General features: G+C 37.1%; 2 protein-coding genes across 2 annotated transcripts; both read right to left on the reverse strand.

Annotated features, from left to right (window-relative positions):
* Positions 1-4,213: 4,213 nt before the first annotated feature.
* On the reverse strand, positions 4,214-4,927 carry LOC121731822 (larval/pupal rigid cuticle protein 66-like; the record flags this gene model as incomplete). Its single annotated transcript, XM_042121487.1, has 2 exons — positions 4,898-4,927; positions 4,214-4,522 (listed from the first exon to the last, which is right to left on the reverse strand). Coding segments are annotated over exons 1-2 (321 nt in total), but the record flags the coding sequence as incomplete, so codon positions are not given.
* Positions 4,928-9,720: 4,793 nt separating this feature from the next.
* Positions 9,721-16,084, reverse strand: LOC121731830. Its single transcript, XM_042121497.1, has 5 exons — positions 16,045-16,084; positions 15,626-15,904; positions 12,649-13,032; positions 10,886-10,912; positions 9,721-10,408 (listed from the first exon to the last, which is right to left on the reverse strand). The coding sequence occupies exons 1-5, from the start codon at positions 16,054-16,056 to the stop codon at positions 9,827-9,829; spliced, it is 1,284 nt and encodes a 427-aa protein (XP_041977431.1). The 5' UTR covers positions 16,057-16,084; the 3' UTR covers positions 9,721-9,826.
* Between the last annotated feature and the right edge of the window lie 859 nt (positions 16,085-16,943).

Consider the following 16,943-nt stretch of genomic DNA (forward strand, 5'->3'; position numbering starts at 1 on the left):
CATCGAGGAAATTGATTCCTAGGCAGTTGACGGACCTACGTCATTTGGTCGGCAATGTTATAGCTGTCGGATGGGTTTGACTTAACTTAGGTTCGCCATCTGCCTAGGAATCATCTTCTCTGATAGTACATTTACCTATTTTCACAATGATAATAATAATATCACGTTTGATGTAAGAATTTTAATCATTGTGCTTTTACTTTAATTAAACTATAGTATTATATAATGTGTGTAGGTCTTAATAATGAAGTTAGCTATGGTTATGTGAAAACGAATGAAACATAAAAGTGATGAATTTAAGAGGCAAACTTTTCTATTTACAACATATTTAACGATTACATTTAAAATAACAGATAAGTAAACAATTTAGGTTGAATGTTATTAAAATATCTGTATTTTCGTAGGTTAAATAAAAGTTTAAAACTAGGCACTTCATAATATTATGTATACTAATTACCTTTGTCTTGTGTTAACTATACACGTACACGTTTTAAACCTAAACTTCTTGAAATAAGCTGTTATAATTTTGGCCATACAATTATTTGCTAGAAACATTTTTTTTATGAAATAAGGGTACAAACTACCCTAAACTACCCTATTTCCTTCCCTACCCTCCCCTATTCCCTCCCCTTCCCATCCCTACCCTCCCCTATTACCCTATTCCCTCTTAAAAGGCCGGCAACGCACCCTCAGCTCTTCTGATGCTGCGAGTGTCCATGGGCGACGGAAGTTGCTTTCCATCAGGTGACCGGTTTGCTCGTTTTTTTTATTTTTTTATTATGAAATAAGGGGGCAAACGAGCAAACGGGTCACCTGATGGAAAGCAACTTCCGTCGCCCATGGACACTCGCAGCATCAGAAGAGCTGAGGGTGCGTTGCCGGCCTTTTAAGAGGGAATAGGGTAATAGGGGAGGGTAGGGATGGGAAGGGGAGGGAATAGGGGAGGGTAGGGAAGGAAGGAAGGGAGGGGTTAAACTACTACTGTGAGCGTAAATCTAAGGTGTACTGTCTAAGACAAGATAAGACAAGATATTCGTAATTGAAAATTCTGAAAAATGTGTCTATTGCGCATAATTTTAGGTATTTTCTGGATTCCTCAAGTATTGACAAAAATGTTAAATAGACACTCTAAAAAAATAATTGCGAAGATAATAAATAAATTTTAGAAAATATAATATTTGTCAATAAAAAGTTTATTAGTCACGCTAAAACTCAAGAACGGCTGAACTGAGTTTGCTAATTTTAGTCTTGAAATAACTATTAGTAGAAATTCAGGGAAAGTTTATACAGAATTATTGTACATTGTACAATTAGTAGCTTATTTTTACGTATAAATTATAATGTAACGTATTTTTTGGGTTCCGTACCCAAAGGGTCAAAAACGAGACCCTATTACTAAGACTTCGAAGTCTGTCTGTTCGTCTGTCTGTTCGTCTGTCTGTCCGTCTGTTTGTCTCCAGGCTGTACCTCAAGAACCGCTATAGCTAGATTTCTGAAATTTTCACAGATTGTGTATATCTATTGCCGCTATAACAACAAATACTTAAAACAAAATAAATTACATATTTAAGGTGGACTACCATACAACAAACGGTATTTTTTTTCTATTTCTTGCTCGATATTAATAATGGCAACAGGTAAGCACTTGAAATGTTCACAACATACTCAGTTTATACTTTAATAATTAATAATAAAATTTAAATAAAATGAATCATTAAGGGGGGCTCCCATACAAAATAAAACACATTTTTAGCAATTTTTGCTCTATAATGGTACGGAACCCTTCGTGCGCGAGTCCGACTCGCACTTGGCTAATTTTATTTTTAGGTCCAGGCTTTCTGTTTGTAGAAATTATGAAAAAAAAAGATTTGTGTTAAATACTACCCACTGAACAAAACAAATAAACATTTTATAAATAAGTATCCAAATGCCACAAAATATGTTTCGTCCGCGTAAAATTATACATAAACTATTACATAATGCGCCTCGGGAGCGCGCGGGATGATTGTAAAGTGTAAACTAATTTAAACTACCGTGTTGGTTTAGGTTGGGTTGCACCAACTAACTTTAACCATAACTGTAACTTTAACTATAATTCGAAATGTCAAATCTTTGGCTAAAGTTAAAAATGGACGCCATCAAGACGCCGTATTTAACCATAACCATAGAGCTCGACAAGGTTTTAAATGCACGTGGCGAAAAAAGAAACTAACACTGTCATCATACAAAAACACAATTTTTGACAGTTCTCCTTAACCTTGTTGGACCAGCTGTCATCCGTCAATTTCTCCGGTCAAAGATAAAGCTAAATTTAGCCTTAACAATAACCATTACTTTAACCTTAACCACGCCTCTGGTGCAACCCACCCTTAGTTGCTAATATGATTCGATATGCGCGAAAACAAAAGTGGCAAGATTTTTTTATGGCCCCTGTGCAATCTAAAGTAAGTACGAGACCATAGCTTAAGCAATAAAAACGATATAGCTAATACTACTTATTATCCTTATAATTGAATGAATAATGATTTATTTGCAGCTATTACTTACTATTACACTAAGATACAATAAAAAAGAACTTAAATTATGATAATATTAAAATGAAAATAATGTCAATAAAATTCCTAAACAAATCAGCCGCAAATTGGACCAAGCTCGGCAGTGTTGGCACACCTAGCAGGTATCCAACGCCGGTCTTCAAGCGGCCCATTCCGTGACCTCACAACCGTCCCGATTTCCCTTATTAATTTAAAACAATTAACAATACGAGAGAATAATATGTTATTGTCATATGAACTAATTATATGGGGTTAATAACACTAACAACATACAAAAATACATTATTTTATGGGAAGGAGGTTAATGGTAGTAAGACATTATTATAACTTCACTTATACGGATTTCAAAACGTATCCAAGCATGCTCAACCTTGATACACATAATTAGTTATGTTCAAAGCTTGCCCGAATAATACAAGGTTTCACATACCTAATTACTTTATTTTTAGATATTTGTCACGACTCACGCAGCAATTACTTAACTTCAGAGCCAAAACCTAAACAGAGTACTCGATAGACTATAGAGGTTAAGAACGCACCTTAACTTGACTACATACCTAAACCTAGACCTCAAAATATGTAAGGTTTAGAAAACTGATTTTTTTACACAAGCAACTTCAGTTCATGAAGATAGGCGTTTACGCTCAAGACGAAAACACGATTACTGAAAAAATGCTCGATAGTTTCTTTTTTACAAAAAACCTTGTTTTAGACACATTTTTGCTTGGATCTTCGAAGTTTGCTGTATTTTCTTTAATATTTTTTAATATCTAAAAAGGCATTGACAAAACCTAAACCTAAATTTGCTCAAGATCCTTTTTCATAATCAATATAGTTCGTCTTTTATTCAAGTAAAACTAACTTGTCGATGATTCCGCGTCGTCCTTTTTCACCTGGCATATGAAAGACGGGCGTGAGTGTGAAGAGAGAAGGACGATGTTTGATTTTTTGGGTCGGTAGCCCTCTTAAATCGGTTTTAGGCGACCGCAAATGCGATACGATACTATCAACTACAAGTACAATTATGTCATTGCAATAAGATAAGTAAGTAGTCTGTTATAAGATTTTAATATCACACTGATTTGCCGAGTTAAAGAGAAATACCTATTGTCAAATCTTATTTTATATTATTTTAAAATTATAATAATATTAATTAATAACCTTGCTGATATTGTTTAAATCAAACTATATAACATTATTATGTCCTAATTTAATTACCGTCGTTTAGTCAGAATAGTTTTTCAAAATGTTTTGCCGTCTCTTCCATAACAACATCATAATATTTTATCAAGCAATAGTAACTTTTTAAACATTTTTTGGAAACGTTGGCACAAAGAGAAGGAGAATAAAATCAGAACCAAAGATAATTTTACAAAATAGTTTATTGTAATTATATTTATCACAGCATTATTATATTATCATGACTTAGTTCATCAGGTTTACCATCCCAGACGTCCAGCGTAGCCGAGTCCGAGTCCGTGGGCGCCGTAGCCGATGGCACCGTGGGTGCCGTAGCCGATGCCGTAGCCGGGAGCGGCGATGGCGCCGTACGCGAGGGGAGCAGCAGCAGCGCCGTAGGCGAGAGGTGCAGCGGCAGCACCGTAGGCAAGAGGAGCGGCAGCGCCGTAGGCGAGGGGAGAGGCGGCGGCGTATGCCAGGGGTGAGGCGCGGGCGTAGGCGCCGTATGCGGGAGCGGCGTGGGCGATGGGAGCGGCGATGAGGGCGGGGTCCTTGCGCACCACGGCGTTGAAGCCGGAGTGTGCGTTGGCGGCGTAGTCCACGGTGCGGCGTGTGCCGTCAGACTCCAGCAGGGAGTACTGGCCGACCACGTTGTCGCCGAGGCGGGTCTCGTGCTGGCTCTTGACGTCGCCGGTGTGGGGGTCAGACACGCCGTACGAGAAGCTGTTGTAGTTGGCGCCGATGCCGCTGCCCTGGGCAGCCGCTACCATCAAAGCGAAAACGATGAACTGGAAAAATGAAAATAATAAATTAATATTAATTATGTAGATAGCAACGCTTATATTTTCGTCTGGTACAAAAGTATAATACATATATTTTTATGTCAACTGTTAACCTCTTTAATTCCAATGACTAAAAATCTATATATATAAAACGGATTGGGCTGATTTTAGTCTTAAAATATTCATAGAAGTCCAGAGAAGGTTTTTAAGTGACACGAAGTTCACCGGGACAGCTACTAATACATAAAAGTGTGCAAGTCTAATTTATAGCACTCTAAATTCAATCTTTATGCTATTTATTTTTTGCTTTTAGAAGCCTTTAGAAGAAAATATATTAAACAAAACACTTAGTATTTAGATATAAAAACTAAAGCATGTTACCTTGAAGGCCATTTCGGTTGTTTGATTGACTGTCTGTGTGCAACTGATTTGATTCAGTAGTAATGTCTATTTATATGATATTCTTTATACTTGAACGGGAAGTTAATGTTTTTTTACTTTCATTATAATTTATGTAAACAATTTGAAAGGTATACAAATGATTAATTTATTGAACTCAATGTTAAATTGTACCAATTTTGGTAACGCTTACTGGTTTTTGTTGTTTTAACAATGCTTGTTAAAATAACGATTACTTCGGGAATAAATAAAGCCCGATGGTGTGTAGATGTACTAAAATTAATATAATTTAGAAATCAGCTCCCTTTTGGGGTAAAAACCGGACATGGCACTTTGTATAAAGGTCTCATTTGGATGTTGAAATCTAAAAAAAATATATTACTCAAAGGACTGACTGAATGACTGAAATAGTGATCTATGAACGCACAGCCCAAACCACTGAACGGATCGGGCTGAAATTTGGCATGCAGGTAGATGTTACGACGTAGGCAAATCCACAAAGAAAGAATTTTGATCAATTCTCTCCCCAAGAATATCTCCTTAAATAGGGGATGAAAGTTTGTATGAAACTTTGTCAATTTGAAACCGACCGGGCTGAGACTTTAATACCTAATTAATAATAATAATTCTTAACGCGAGCGAAGCCGCGAGCAAAAGCTAGTTTGCTATAAAGGTTTTCAAGAGTGGGGAAAAAATGAATTGCAGAAATACTACTTCACTTAGATAAAACCTACAGTAAGACTGTTCCACTCTTACAACAATTTATGTTGATATGTACCAGTGTTGGACTCCAGAACTGCAATCATAATGATTTCATGAAGTAGGTAGGTAGGTAGGTACGTCGAATTCCAACTTATTTCCGAATAGATATTATATATAATAGATATCTGTTACCGTTAGAAAGCAGAATACATTAACGTGCACATTACCTAGGTAATCTGCAGATCCCTGCTACCATCAGTTAAAGTGTGAATTTTTAAAATAAAAAACCTTATATATTTTGCGCTTGACTTAGTTTGCATTCTCTTCTTTCGTTAACGTTTAGAAACTTCGACTAAAGCTTGTCAACCTAAAACTGTTGTTATTTTGATTGTTTTTTTTTTCTAGTTGATACGATCTGTTACTTATATTTTATTAGTGGAGTAAAATTTTACTTAAAATTTAAAAATTTCTTCCTTTGTTTATGTCCAAAAAATATATTTAAAAAATCTCTATGTAATTAAATAACATGCTTTATTCAAACAAGAACCTATGGTTGGTATGGTTAATGACGCTATCTGTTTAAAAAAACCGCATCAAAATCCATTGCGTAGTTTTAAAGATTTAAGAGAACAAAGGAACATAGGGACAAAGAAAGCGACTTTGTTTTATACTATACTAGCTGTCCCTGTGAACTTCGTGTCACTTCAAAACCTTCCCTGGACTTCTACGAATATTTTAAGACTAAAATCAGCCCAATCCGTTTAGCCGTTTTCGAGTTTTAGCGCGACTAACACATTTGAAAATCAATTTTTATATATAAGAAGAAGATATAAGATTGTAGTGATGTGATAATGTGTTTATATCATGTGTTTTAATCATTTTTTGCCAATTCAGTGTCAATAATTATAAGTACAGTACAATGAAGTTTTTTCTAAAAAGTATCATGTTTACATATTGTAGCGCCTAGGAAACTTCTCTGGGTCTGGGTCAATTTTGGCGGATACCCTTTAAAAAAATCTTGCCTATTTTCGGGTCGGGACCAACGTAGAGTGCGATTCCAACCCGCACTTAGACAATTTTTTATACTAGTAAGGAAAAGAAAAATGATGAAATATCTAATCTATACTAATATTATAATTATGAAGAGTTTGTTTGTTTGTTTGTTTGTTTATTTGTTTGTTTGTTTGAACGCGCTAATCTCAGGAACTACTGGTCCGATTTGAAAAATTCTTTCATTGTTAGATAGCCCATTTATCGAGGAAGGCTATAGGCTATATTTTATCACGCTAATAGTAATAAGAGCGAAGAAATAGAAAAAAGTGTGGAAAAAACGGGAGAAATTATTTGAAATGGCTTATTTGAACGCGCTAATCTTAGGAACTACTGGTCCGATTAGAAAAATTCTTTCAGTGTTAGATAGCTCATTTATTTAGAAAGGCTATATGCTATATTTTATCACGCTAAGACTAATAGGAGCGAAGAAGTAGAGGAAAATGTGGAAAAAAATGGGGCAAATTATTTGAAAGGGCTTATCTCACGAACTACTGGAGCAATTTTTCTGTTATTTGGCACAGATAAGAAATAGGACCACGTGAAGGATTATAGGCTATTTTTTGTGGACTAATTTGTCTGTGAAATATCTAATTTACGTGGGCGAAGCTGCGTGGAACGTTATATTTCGCGTGGTCACGACATCACGCGTAAACGGCTGTACCCATTTTGCTGAAATTTGGTATAAAGATACTTTGAGTCCCGAAAAAGAACATAGGATACATTTTGTCCCGGAAAAATGTACGGTTACTGCACAATATACTTTTATGATTTGCGCGTAAACTATTCAATCTATTTTGATGAAATTTGGTATAGATCTACTTTGACTCTCGGGAAAGGACAAGGAATACTAATTATGTCCCGGAAAATGTACCGTTCCCGCACAATAAAATTTTATGATTATCGCCTAAACTATTCAATCTATTTTGATGAAATTTGTTATGGCAATACTTTCAGTCTCGGGAAAGGACAAGGGATACTTTTTATCCCGGAAAATATACGGTTTCCGCACAATAAACTTTTATGATTCTCGCCTAAACTATTAATCTATTTTGATGTTTGGCATGGAGATTGGAGATACTAATTTGAATCTGGAACAAGGAATGTTTTTGTCCCAGAAAAATGTGCGGTTCCCACACAATATACTTTTCTGATTTGCGCGTAAACGACTCAATCGATGTACGGGAACAACAGTATAAACTAAAGTCCACGTGGACGAAGTCGCGGGCAACAGCTAGTATTATATAAAAATAAGTGGGGTTTTCCTTCCTGACGCTATAAGTCCACAACGCACGAACCAATTTCCACGGTTTTGCATTCGTTGCAAAGGTCTCGGGCTCTGTGAGGTTTATAGAAAAAAAATCAGAAAACTTCAAGAGAAAAGCAGGAAAACAGGGAAAACAGGCAAAACAACGCTTGCCGGGACAGCTAGTTTATTATAAAATTTCGTGACGCCGAAAAACGCAGCCAAATACCACGGAGACTTTTAGTCTATTCGATATATTGTGTAATGTGTATCGCTACCGTCGTGGAGGTGATACGAATATTTAGTTTCTAATCTGAAGTTAGTAACGAAACAGCTGAGCCATACATATTATATTTTACTGATATGTGGAATTTAAGTTACAGTCAGTAGAGTTAGGCCGTGTAGATTCAGAAGCTTGGTTCTACATAAGATCTGATCTGATATTTTTCACAGGGTAAACAATTAATGGTAACAGGGTAAATTGCAATAATTAGGGATATGCCGACTAGTCGGTAAAGCTGACTATCCGGCCACTTTCGTAGTCGGCGACTAGTCGGCAAAAAGCGCCGACTATCCGGCCTTTTTATTTTTCTTACTATTATTGATATTACATTAAAAAAAACCTTGATTATTTTTAAATTGAGTGAATTGTTTCTGAAATTACTTGCTTGTACTTAAAGAAATATCTATGACGTGACTTATGGTACTCTGGAAGAGACCGCTTAAAGCGGTAAGACCGCCAATTTGCGCTCTTCCTAAAAATTGACATAATTTCTAGATTCGGTCGCAGGCCGCAGCGCTCAAAGTCCGCGATAAAAGCTATGCAACAGCTTCAAATTTATTCTTATTAAAATAAAATACTCGGATTTTGTATTAACAAATTAGGTAATTATGTTCAAGTGTATCATGACGTTTACATAACCAAAACTCGATCCGACACGTTCACAGGCGGCGTATGCGAATTACCCGCGAATCAGCAGTAAACGTAGCGTTACGGAAACATCCGAGACTATGATCGGCTTGGCCGACTAGTCGGCCGATTAGTCGGCTTCTTTGCAACCGACTAATCGGCTAGTCGGCTAGTCGGCCAAAGTCATGATCGAAACATTTACTCTACAAGAAATGTTTTTGGTTGGATTTCAGTTCTTTTTATAAGTTGGTTCTTGTAAGTACTTACTTAATATTTATAGGTTTTTTTTAGTAACTGTCTACAGTCCTTTGTAAACTCTTATATTATTATGTCCTAATTCATAAAATTGGTGAATGTTTCATATTATAAACACCTGAATTTTTCTATTGGCTGTATTCTTAACTTAGATTACATACCCAGCTTTCTAGCACTTCAGGAAGTAGCCAAACATTTTGATGATCATCAGTGTGTCAGTGTATGAGTGTGTCTGTGACGAAATCGGCGTATTTTAGATATTAATTAAATCTAAAGTATAAGAGCTATTCAATTGAGACTCTGTGTGTAATAAATCTACTATTGACATCATATCCTAAGAATGTTAACTATCTGGTACATCGGAAACTAACTCGATGAGGGTTCAAAAAAACGACAAATTACTTAGAGAAAAGGTAGGTAGTGCCCTTGCGCTTCGCTTGGCTCGTCTCGGGGGGTGCACTACCGTGCACAGTGCACACAGATAAATAATTAAGCAAGCAATTATAAGAACTAGTTTGCTAAAAATAAAAGTTAAGGAAATTTTTTAAAGTAAAGAAGAATATTCGCAATTGGCATGAATTTAGAAATACTTCATGCTAGAATTATATTATTCAATTGGTTTTCATAAATTAAACAACGAAATAATTACATTGGTATGTATTTCATCACAGTTCATACAACATTCAAAACCATCGGCAGCATTATGTTACAATTATTAGTATTATAAATTACGTCCTATATTACAAAATTACCAGTGCGCGCCATGAGCCAAACCCAGTCCGAGGCCTGCGTGTCCCAAGCCGAGACCGGCGTGGCCCAAACCGAGACCGGCGTGGCCATAGCCGAGACCAGCGTGACCATAGCCGAGACCGGCGTGGCCCAGAGCGAGGCCATGGCCGAGAGCGAGGGGAGCGGCGAGACCACCGTGGGCTACGGACTCGGAGTGAGCTGAGTAGGAGACAGACGGGCCGGCGACGACGGCGGGGGCGGCGAGGGCGATGGGAGCGGCGTGGGCGATGGGGGCGGCGAGGACGGGGGCGGCGTGGGCAATCGGGGCAGCGTGAGCGACGTGGCCGATGATCGCTGGATCCTTGCGAACGATTGCGTTGAAGCCGGAGTGAGCATCGGCGGCGTAGTCCACGGTGCGGCGTGTGCCGTCAGACTCCAGCAGGGAGTACTGGCCGACCACGTTGTCGCCGACGCGGGTCTCGTGCTGGCTCTTGACGTCGCCGGTGTGGGGGTCCGCTACTCCGTAGGAGAAGCTGGTGTAGTCGGCTCCATGGAGAGCGCTACCGCGGGCGACCGCCACCAGAGCAGCGAGGACGAAGAACTGAAATAAACATAAAATTAAGATTAACGATTATTCACGAAACAGTACTAAATTTCCGCGTCAACGGTGTTTGAAATAACAAGGTTTTCGTAATGTTTTTCTTCTACGAGAGTGCGGGATGGGAAACCATTACTACGGCCCATTCAATCGAAATAATGTCAACTTAAGTTAACTTTTACGAGAGACTAGAGTTTGCAATAAAGAAGGAATAAACTAGACAAGAAGATAAGGCGAGATGTCTTGGAGTTTTTGCCTAGTTTGCCTCGGTACATTTAGCTCGGCAGATTAAGTTTCGACTTCACAGCACATGATTAGAATAATTTACGTCCTTTGTCTTCACGATAAATTGATATTAATTTACATCTGGCCGTAAACCTTAAACATTAATTTCGCGGTCATAGTATACACTGCACCATAATATATAACACTGTCACGAATATTGAAATTTGAAAGTAAATCCAAAGGGACAAAATTTACCTTAGCTGCCATTTGGATACGTTTGGTCTAACTGTACAGTGAACTATGAATAAGGTCCTGACCACAATAGGGCTTTATATACCCCTGCACAATCATTCGTCGCTATTAATAGGAAATACATGGCAGGTACGTCTAGGTCACGGTAAGTGAATGTTTGAGTTCAATTTCGTCAGTGTACAATTATTTGCTATGCGGAACTAGCCGGACACTTGAACAAAGCACGCTGTATCTATATCGTTACATCTATGGCACGTATGATATTAAGTGGACAGACCCTAATATATTTTTATGAATGAAATCATAATAATGATCATTCGTATTCAGATAATACTCTCATCATCGTCCCACGTTCTAATCTGTAATTTGAAAAAAGTACGAATGTTATCTGACTTTGAAACTATAGAAATATTTGATATTAAAAATACAGTTTTAGACTACATTACATTAATGACTGTTCGTATAAGATACACACGAGTACGTACTTCTCGTATTTAAAGGTCGAGAGATACAATTTTGAGATAAAAAAGCAACGTCCGTTCATACAGCGTTACTTTTTCCATATTAAATAAACTATATTTTCTGACCGACGTAGCCGTTTAGATATACCTCTAAAATATTGAGTTATTTTAATTATGGAATAATACATAAGTATTTGAGAAAAAAATCACCTACAAAATTAGCAACCTAATAGGAAAGACGTGTGCAAATCTAATAAACTTCTAAAGCAAGAATTTTGAAGTTTATTATAAAAAACTAAATTTGCAATAAAAACTAATTGCTACAATTAGGCCAAGAGTAATTTGAAATGAAATAATTCATTTGAGGTTTATTTAGAGGTCGATGATACTGATATACAAATGGAAACCATTTTAATTTGAAATGTTAAATTCATCATTATCATTTATTGTTATGGCCATCACAACCTTTCATCTTTATGTTGTGATTACCGAAATTATAATTACTTTTATACTCGTACCGGGTGTGACAAACAAAATGATAATACTTGAGGATGTGTAAATGTTCCATTATCTTTAATAATGTTATAATATTGAGTTAACTGTACAAAAGTAGCAGCGCTAAGTGCATCTTTTGAGATTCATGTCATAAGTATAGGTACCCTAATTATACATCCACCATACACACTTTAAAAATTTTTGTTAAAATTGTTTACAAAACAATCTGTTTGTTTTGTAAATAACTTTCACAATTGACTCTAAATAAGTTTGTTTTCCACAGAAACTGTGAAATAATATTTACTCTTAGTAAATTTTAAATAGAGCTGTTGCTTAACACCCACTTCATTTTATACGCAGTGTAATAGTTAAAATATTATTTATTAAAATCTCAAAATGCCTGATTAAGTATTTTAATAATTTGCAATATTTAACATTGTTAAATCTAGGGCGTAGTAGGTATTGCAAATCCGAAACCGGTATTCTAAATGTTGTGAGTTTCCGCGTTTAACTACAAATTATGTTAATCGTTAGAATACGAAATAAATGTTTTGGCCAGTCCAGGGCAATGTCTATTTTTGTTCCCGGTGTCTTAGGCTAATGAAATGTGGGGAAAAGAATTTAAATTTAAATTATTTGTTTCGGGATTCAAAGTCCTTACCCAAATAAGGATGTTTTTAAAATATCATTATTTACAACGGACATGTCATCATAAAATAGTTAATTAAAACACAGTTATCTTAAACTATATACATTTCAATATTTACAATTTTCGAATCGTTATGTCATTTAGTAAAAGCGGTTGTAAGCGTAGGGGTATCCGTAGGCACCGAATCTAGCGTAACCATAGGGGTAGCCGTAGGCCCCGAATCTGGCGAAACCGTAGGGGGAAGCGTAGGCGAGAGCGGGAGCGGCGGCGATGGCGGGGGCGGCGACGGCGACGGGGGCGGCGGCGACGACGGTGGGGTCCTTGCGCACCACGGCGTTGAAGCCCTCTGCGCCAGCGGCGTAGTCCACGGTGCGGCGGGTGCCGTCCGACTCCAGAAGCGAGTACTGGCCCTGCACGTTGTTTCCGGCGCGGCTCTCCACCTGGCTCTTGAAGTCACCGGTGTAGGGGTCGGCCACGCCGTACGAGAAGCTGGAGAAGTCACCAGCGTTTACCGCCACGAAGGCGAAGAGGGCGAGGATAGCGATCTGAAACAACGAAATGGAGATCATATTGTTATTAGAGTTTTGCTTTTATAGATAGAGTACTACTATTAATACTAGACCATAAATGAGCTAAGCTTAGCACAGTTAACGTATTTTGATAAGACGTAAGCTTGTACGTGTCTGATCCTTGATCATCCTTAATTGAAGGAATTTCCTATATTATTTTTATTAGGAAATTGTTCCTGTACTCATATTATGATTTTGTTAATATATTACATTCTTACATTATAATTTTGCTAATAATATTAGTTACGTCTGAGACTGTATTATGTATATATAACTAGAAATAAACTGAAGTACCTATTTGTTTAATTAGAGTTTGTAGAGTAAACATTTTACACTTAATAATAATTGCGAACGAAATAATTAACATACCTTGTGAAACATTTTAGATGTTGTAACTTGTGGAAGGCTGATGAGTTGTGCAATCCGAATATAAAACAGGGTTTATATATCCAGATCCTTTTTAACAATAAAAAAAGTTAAAATGTCATCCTGGCGAGTTATCACTTGCGTTTGTTTACGTCGCTGCTTTCAACATGTACGGTGGCCTTGGCGCAGCCTTGAGCATGTAGGAAATGCTGTGGGTCGTAAAGGGCGTATATTTGAAAGGAACTGACTAATATTATATAAGTAGGCTTCGGGCGATCAAACTTAATTGATAGCCAACTTGAACCGGATAAGTAGTGTAAAAAAAAAATAGAGTTAATAATGTCAGATATCACTTTATACTAGTTTTTAAAAAAGCATAGGACATTTTAGTATGAAGTCTGGTATACCTACAAATTCGCTATAAAAAAAGTCATTTTGGTGGCAAGAAATGAAACATGTGCCAATCGATAATACATCAAATTAATTTAAATAGGAAATACTCTTTGGTAAAATGTCGTAACTGATGCGGTTTCGGAATAAATAAGAGTTAAATATATTTTTTCAGTTTTTTTTTATTATTTGTTACTTCTTACACTTAAACGTTAAGACAAAGCATACAAAACTTCAAATTTGTAAAAAAAATTAACTCTTATTTATTCCGAATTACCAAAGAATATTAATTCCTATTTATATTTTGATTTACTGTCGATTGGCACATGTTTCATCTCTTGCCGCTAAAATGAGTTTTTTTTACAAAATTTCCAACTTTAGGTCATACCAATTAGGTTCCTTGCTATTTAAATTCTTATTAAGATAGAGAGTAACTAGTAAGGAGTACAAACTACTAAGTTTTCAATTTAAGGTTGCCCTTAAAGGTAGTCTTTGTGTTAACATCCAAATAAATACTATTACTAAATATGGAAAACTTTTGTGCTCGTCTATTTGTCTATCGGTCTTTTACCACGTCACGTGTCATACTTAAACTATTAAACTGTTTTTAAAGAAAGTTACAACAAAAAACTCATAAAGTTACTGAGAAGAAATTTTTATTATTTTTTATAATTTTACAGGTTACCTACTTGGTTATAAAGGAAGTTTTAAAATATAAATCCTGCAAAAATGTATCGGATTTGGGGTTATTTGTTGCGGATAAAATGTCCGCGCAAAGTGGATATTGGGTGAAGAAAAGCAGAATTAAGTGTAGAGACCCTTTGATAATATACGACGAAAATTGGGTTATTTGACGTAAGGGGATCGGGTAGCTCGCTGTTATGATCTTACGAGATCACTACGGCACGTGATGTGACGGAGTAATGGAAAAAGAAAACGTAAAAATTAATACTTATGTTCTCGCGTACGAGGTGTAATAAAAAACATATAAAATGTGCTTTACATTTTATATGACTTCATGTAATTGAATACTTTAGAGTTTAGGCTTTACATCTTTATGCCATTGTGCATTGGAAGAAATGTAGTGTGTGCTTAGTATTTTAGAATGAAAACAGCAAAATAGAAATTATTGCATCTGTTTATTACACGAAAATATTATTAGAAATAATACAAAATATACATATTTAAAGTTAATATAGTTCACTAGAAGTACCTAGGTAATATTAGGTTATAATACAAGGCCGTTCACCCAGTCTCCAGCGGTGTTATTTACTTCGACACAAATTATATCTACCGGTGTTGGCGGACAATTACCGCCCTATAAGAAGCATGCTGCGTAATAAAAACTTACTATTCTATATCACTACTAACTAAAAACAAAATAAATAAAAGTCTACGAAGGCCAGTCTAAAAAAATAGCTCAGAACAAAGAAGTCGCAGCGTGTAATTTTCAAAGTAAATATTTCACCCCGTCCATATCCTGCGTTCGAGTTGGTACTACTAATATATAAATATTCTGTGGTTCGAGTTAAAAATCTGTCATTCGGAATGCTACTTGAGGTTCACGTTTGAAATCTTTTTCGTGTCCTATTTAAAGCCAAGGATTCCCGTTGGTAAATGACGGCAGGATGAGGGGCGCTATCGGGATGTTTAATGGGGACGGAGTCGCGCTGGATACATTTTCGGGCCACCCTTGCGTAGTGTGAGTGCCCGAGTTTTGTGTGTTTTGTTGCGTTTCTTGGCTTTTAGGCGCTGGCTTTGGAGTTTCGTCCTGCACGGTCTGTTGTTCGCTGGCCTGCGGAGCCGCAGGGACGCCCTGGTTGTTGACGGTTGCGAGGAAGCCCGTGTGATCGTTAGCAGAGTAGTCCACCGTCCGTCGGACTCCATCCGGCTGGACTAGGGAATATTGGCCTATGACGATGTCCCCTCGTCTGCTCTCGTGCTGGCTCTTCACGTCCCCGGTCTGGACATCGTTTACATCGTAGGAGAAGCTGTAATTCGGTTCCGGTAGTGGACTCAGGAGTAGCGGAACCTGGACCGGATGTAGAACCATGCATGACGCCGATACGATGCATCCATAGAAAAGAGCGAGCTGAAAACAAAATATAAGTTAATAAAATGAAAACTTCACAAAATATATTGTTATCCTTTTTAAGATATTTTCCCAAAATTTGTGGCTAATTTGGTCAAACGATTTTTTTGAACAAAAAACTACGTTTTTTAACAATTTACCTTATGAACCATTTCTGGATGCGATATACGATTGCAGTCAGACAGATGACGAATGTGACTAGAAAATAAACCTCCTCAATATATACTTGAAGAAATGAAAAACAATACTCAGTTTCGCAATATGTATTGAATATCTGAGGGAAGTGGAGCTTGGTAGCCAGTCTATTTGTCGTCTAGATTCCGCAGGTAATCTAATATACTCTTAATACTGATATCTTTCATATCGCACCGATCGTTCTTCGAAAGCGGAAAAAGTACGAAACGAACGAATCGTAGAGTAAGTTCTCAAACGTCTTTAATACCTCATTAGCTATTTTACTCAATATGAAATGAACACTTTCTTCTGTGGAATTATTAAAATTGACATCCGCTGACCGAGTGCCAGTGTCCCATGGGATGGGACTATTGGGCTTGCCTAACTTCTTAATGAAACTATGTTTCATCGTCCTCTAAAATTTTTTATCTTCAGTTTTAAGTCCTCAAGTCAGATTAAACCCTTGGACATTTAAAGCAATTATCAAATCTTTCCAACTTAATAATGGTCACCAAAGTAAGAATTTAGAAAAGCTATTTTTCTTCCTTAAAAATGTAAAATTCAGTTTGCAAATTCGCAATTCAAATTTGTCGGAGGCTGAGAGATTACAGTGGGCAGGTTGACATAATTTTGATGTAGACTAATATTTCACCCTCGCGGAGTCTCCAAATATTTTCCCAGACCACCATTAATCATACCTTTTTTTTTTTATCGTTGGGGGAAAGCATTTACGCATCCACGGGGCCTGGGGAGGACCACCGAGGTATGTGGGACTCCCCGGGGCGGACGTAGTATCCGCACCCGGGACTACCCACTAAAACCCCAACGGTGTTCCTGCTCCTGAAGGTGGGACTACGGGAAACAC

The sequence above is a fragment of the Aricia agestis genome, chromosome 1 (assembly GCF_905147365.1).
Source record: "Aricia agestis chromosome 1, ilAriAges1.1, whole genome shotgun sequence".
Lineage (NCBI taxonomy): Eukaryota > Metazoa > Arthropoda > Insecta > Lepidoptera > Lycaenidae > Aricia > Aricia agestis.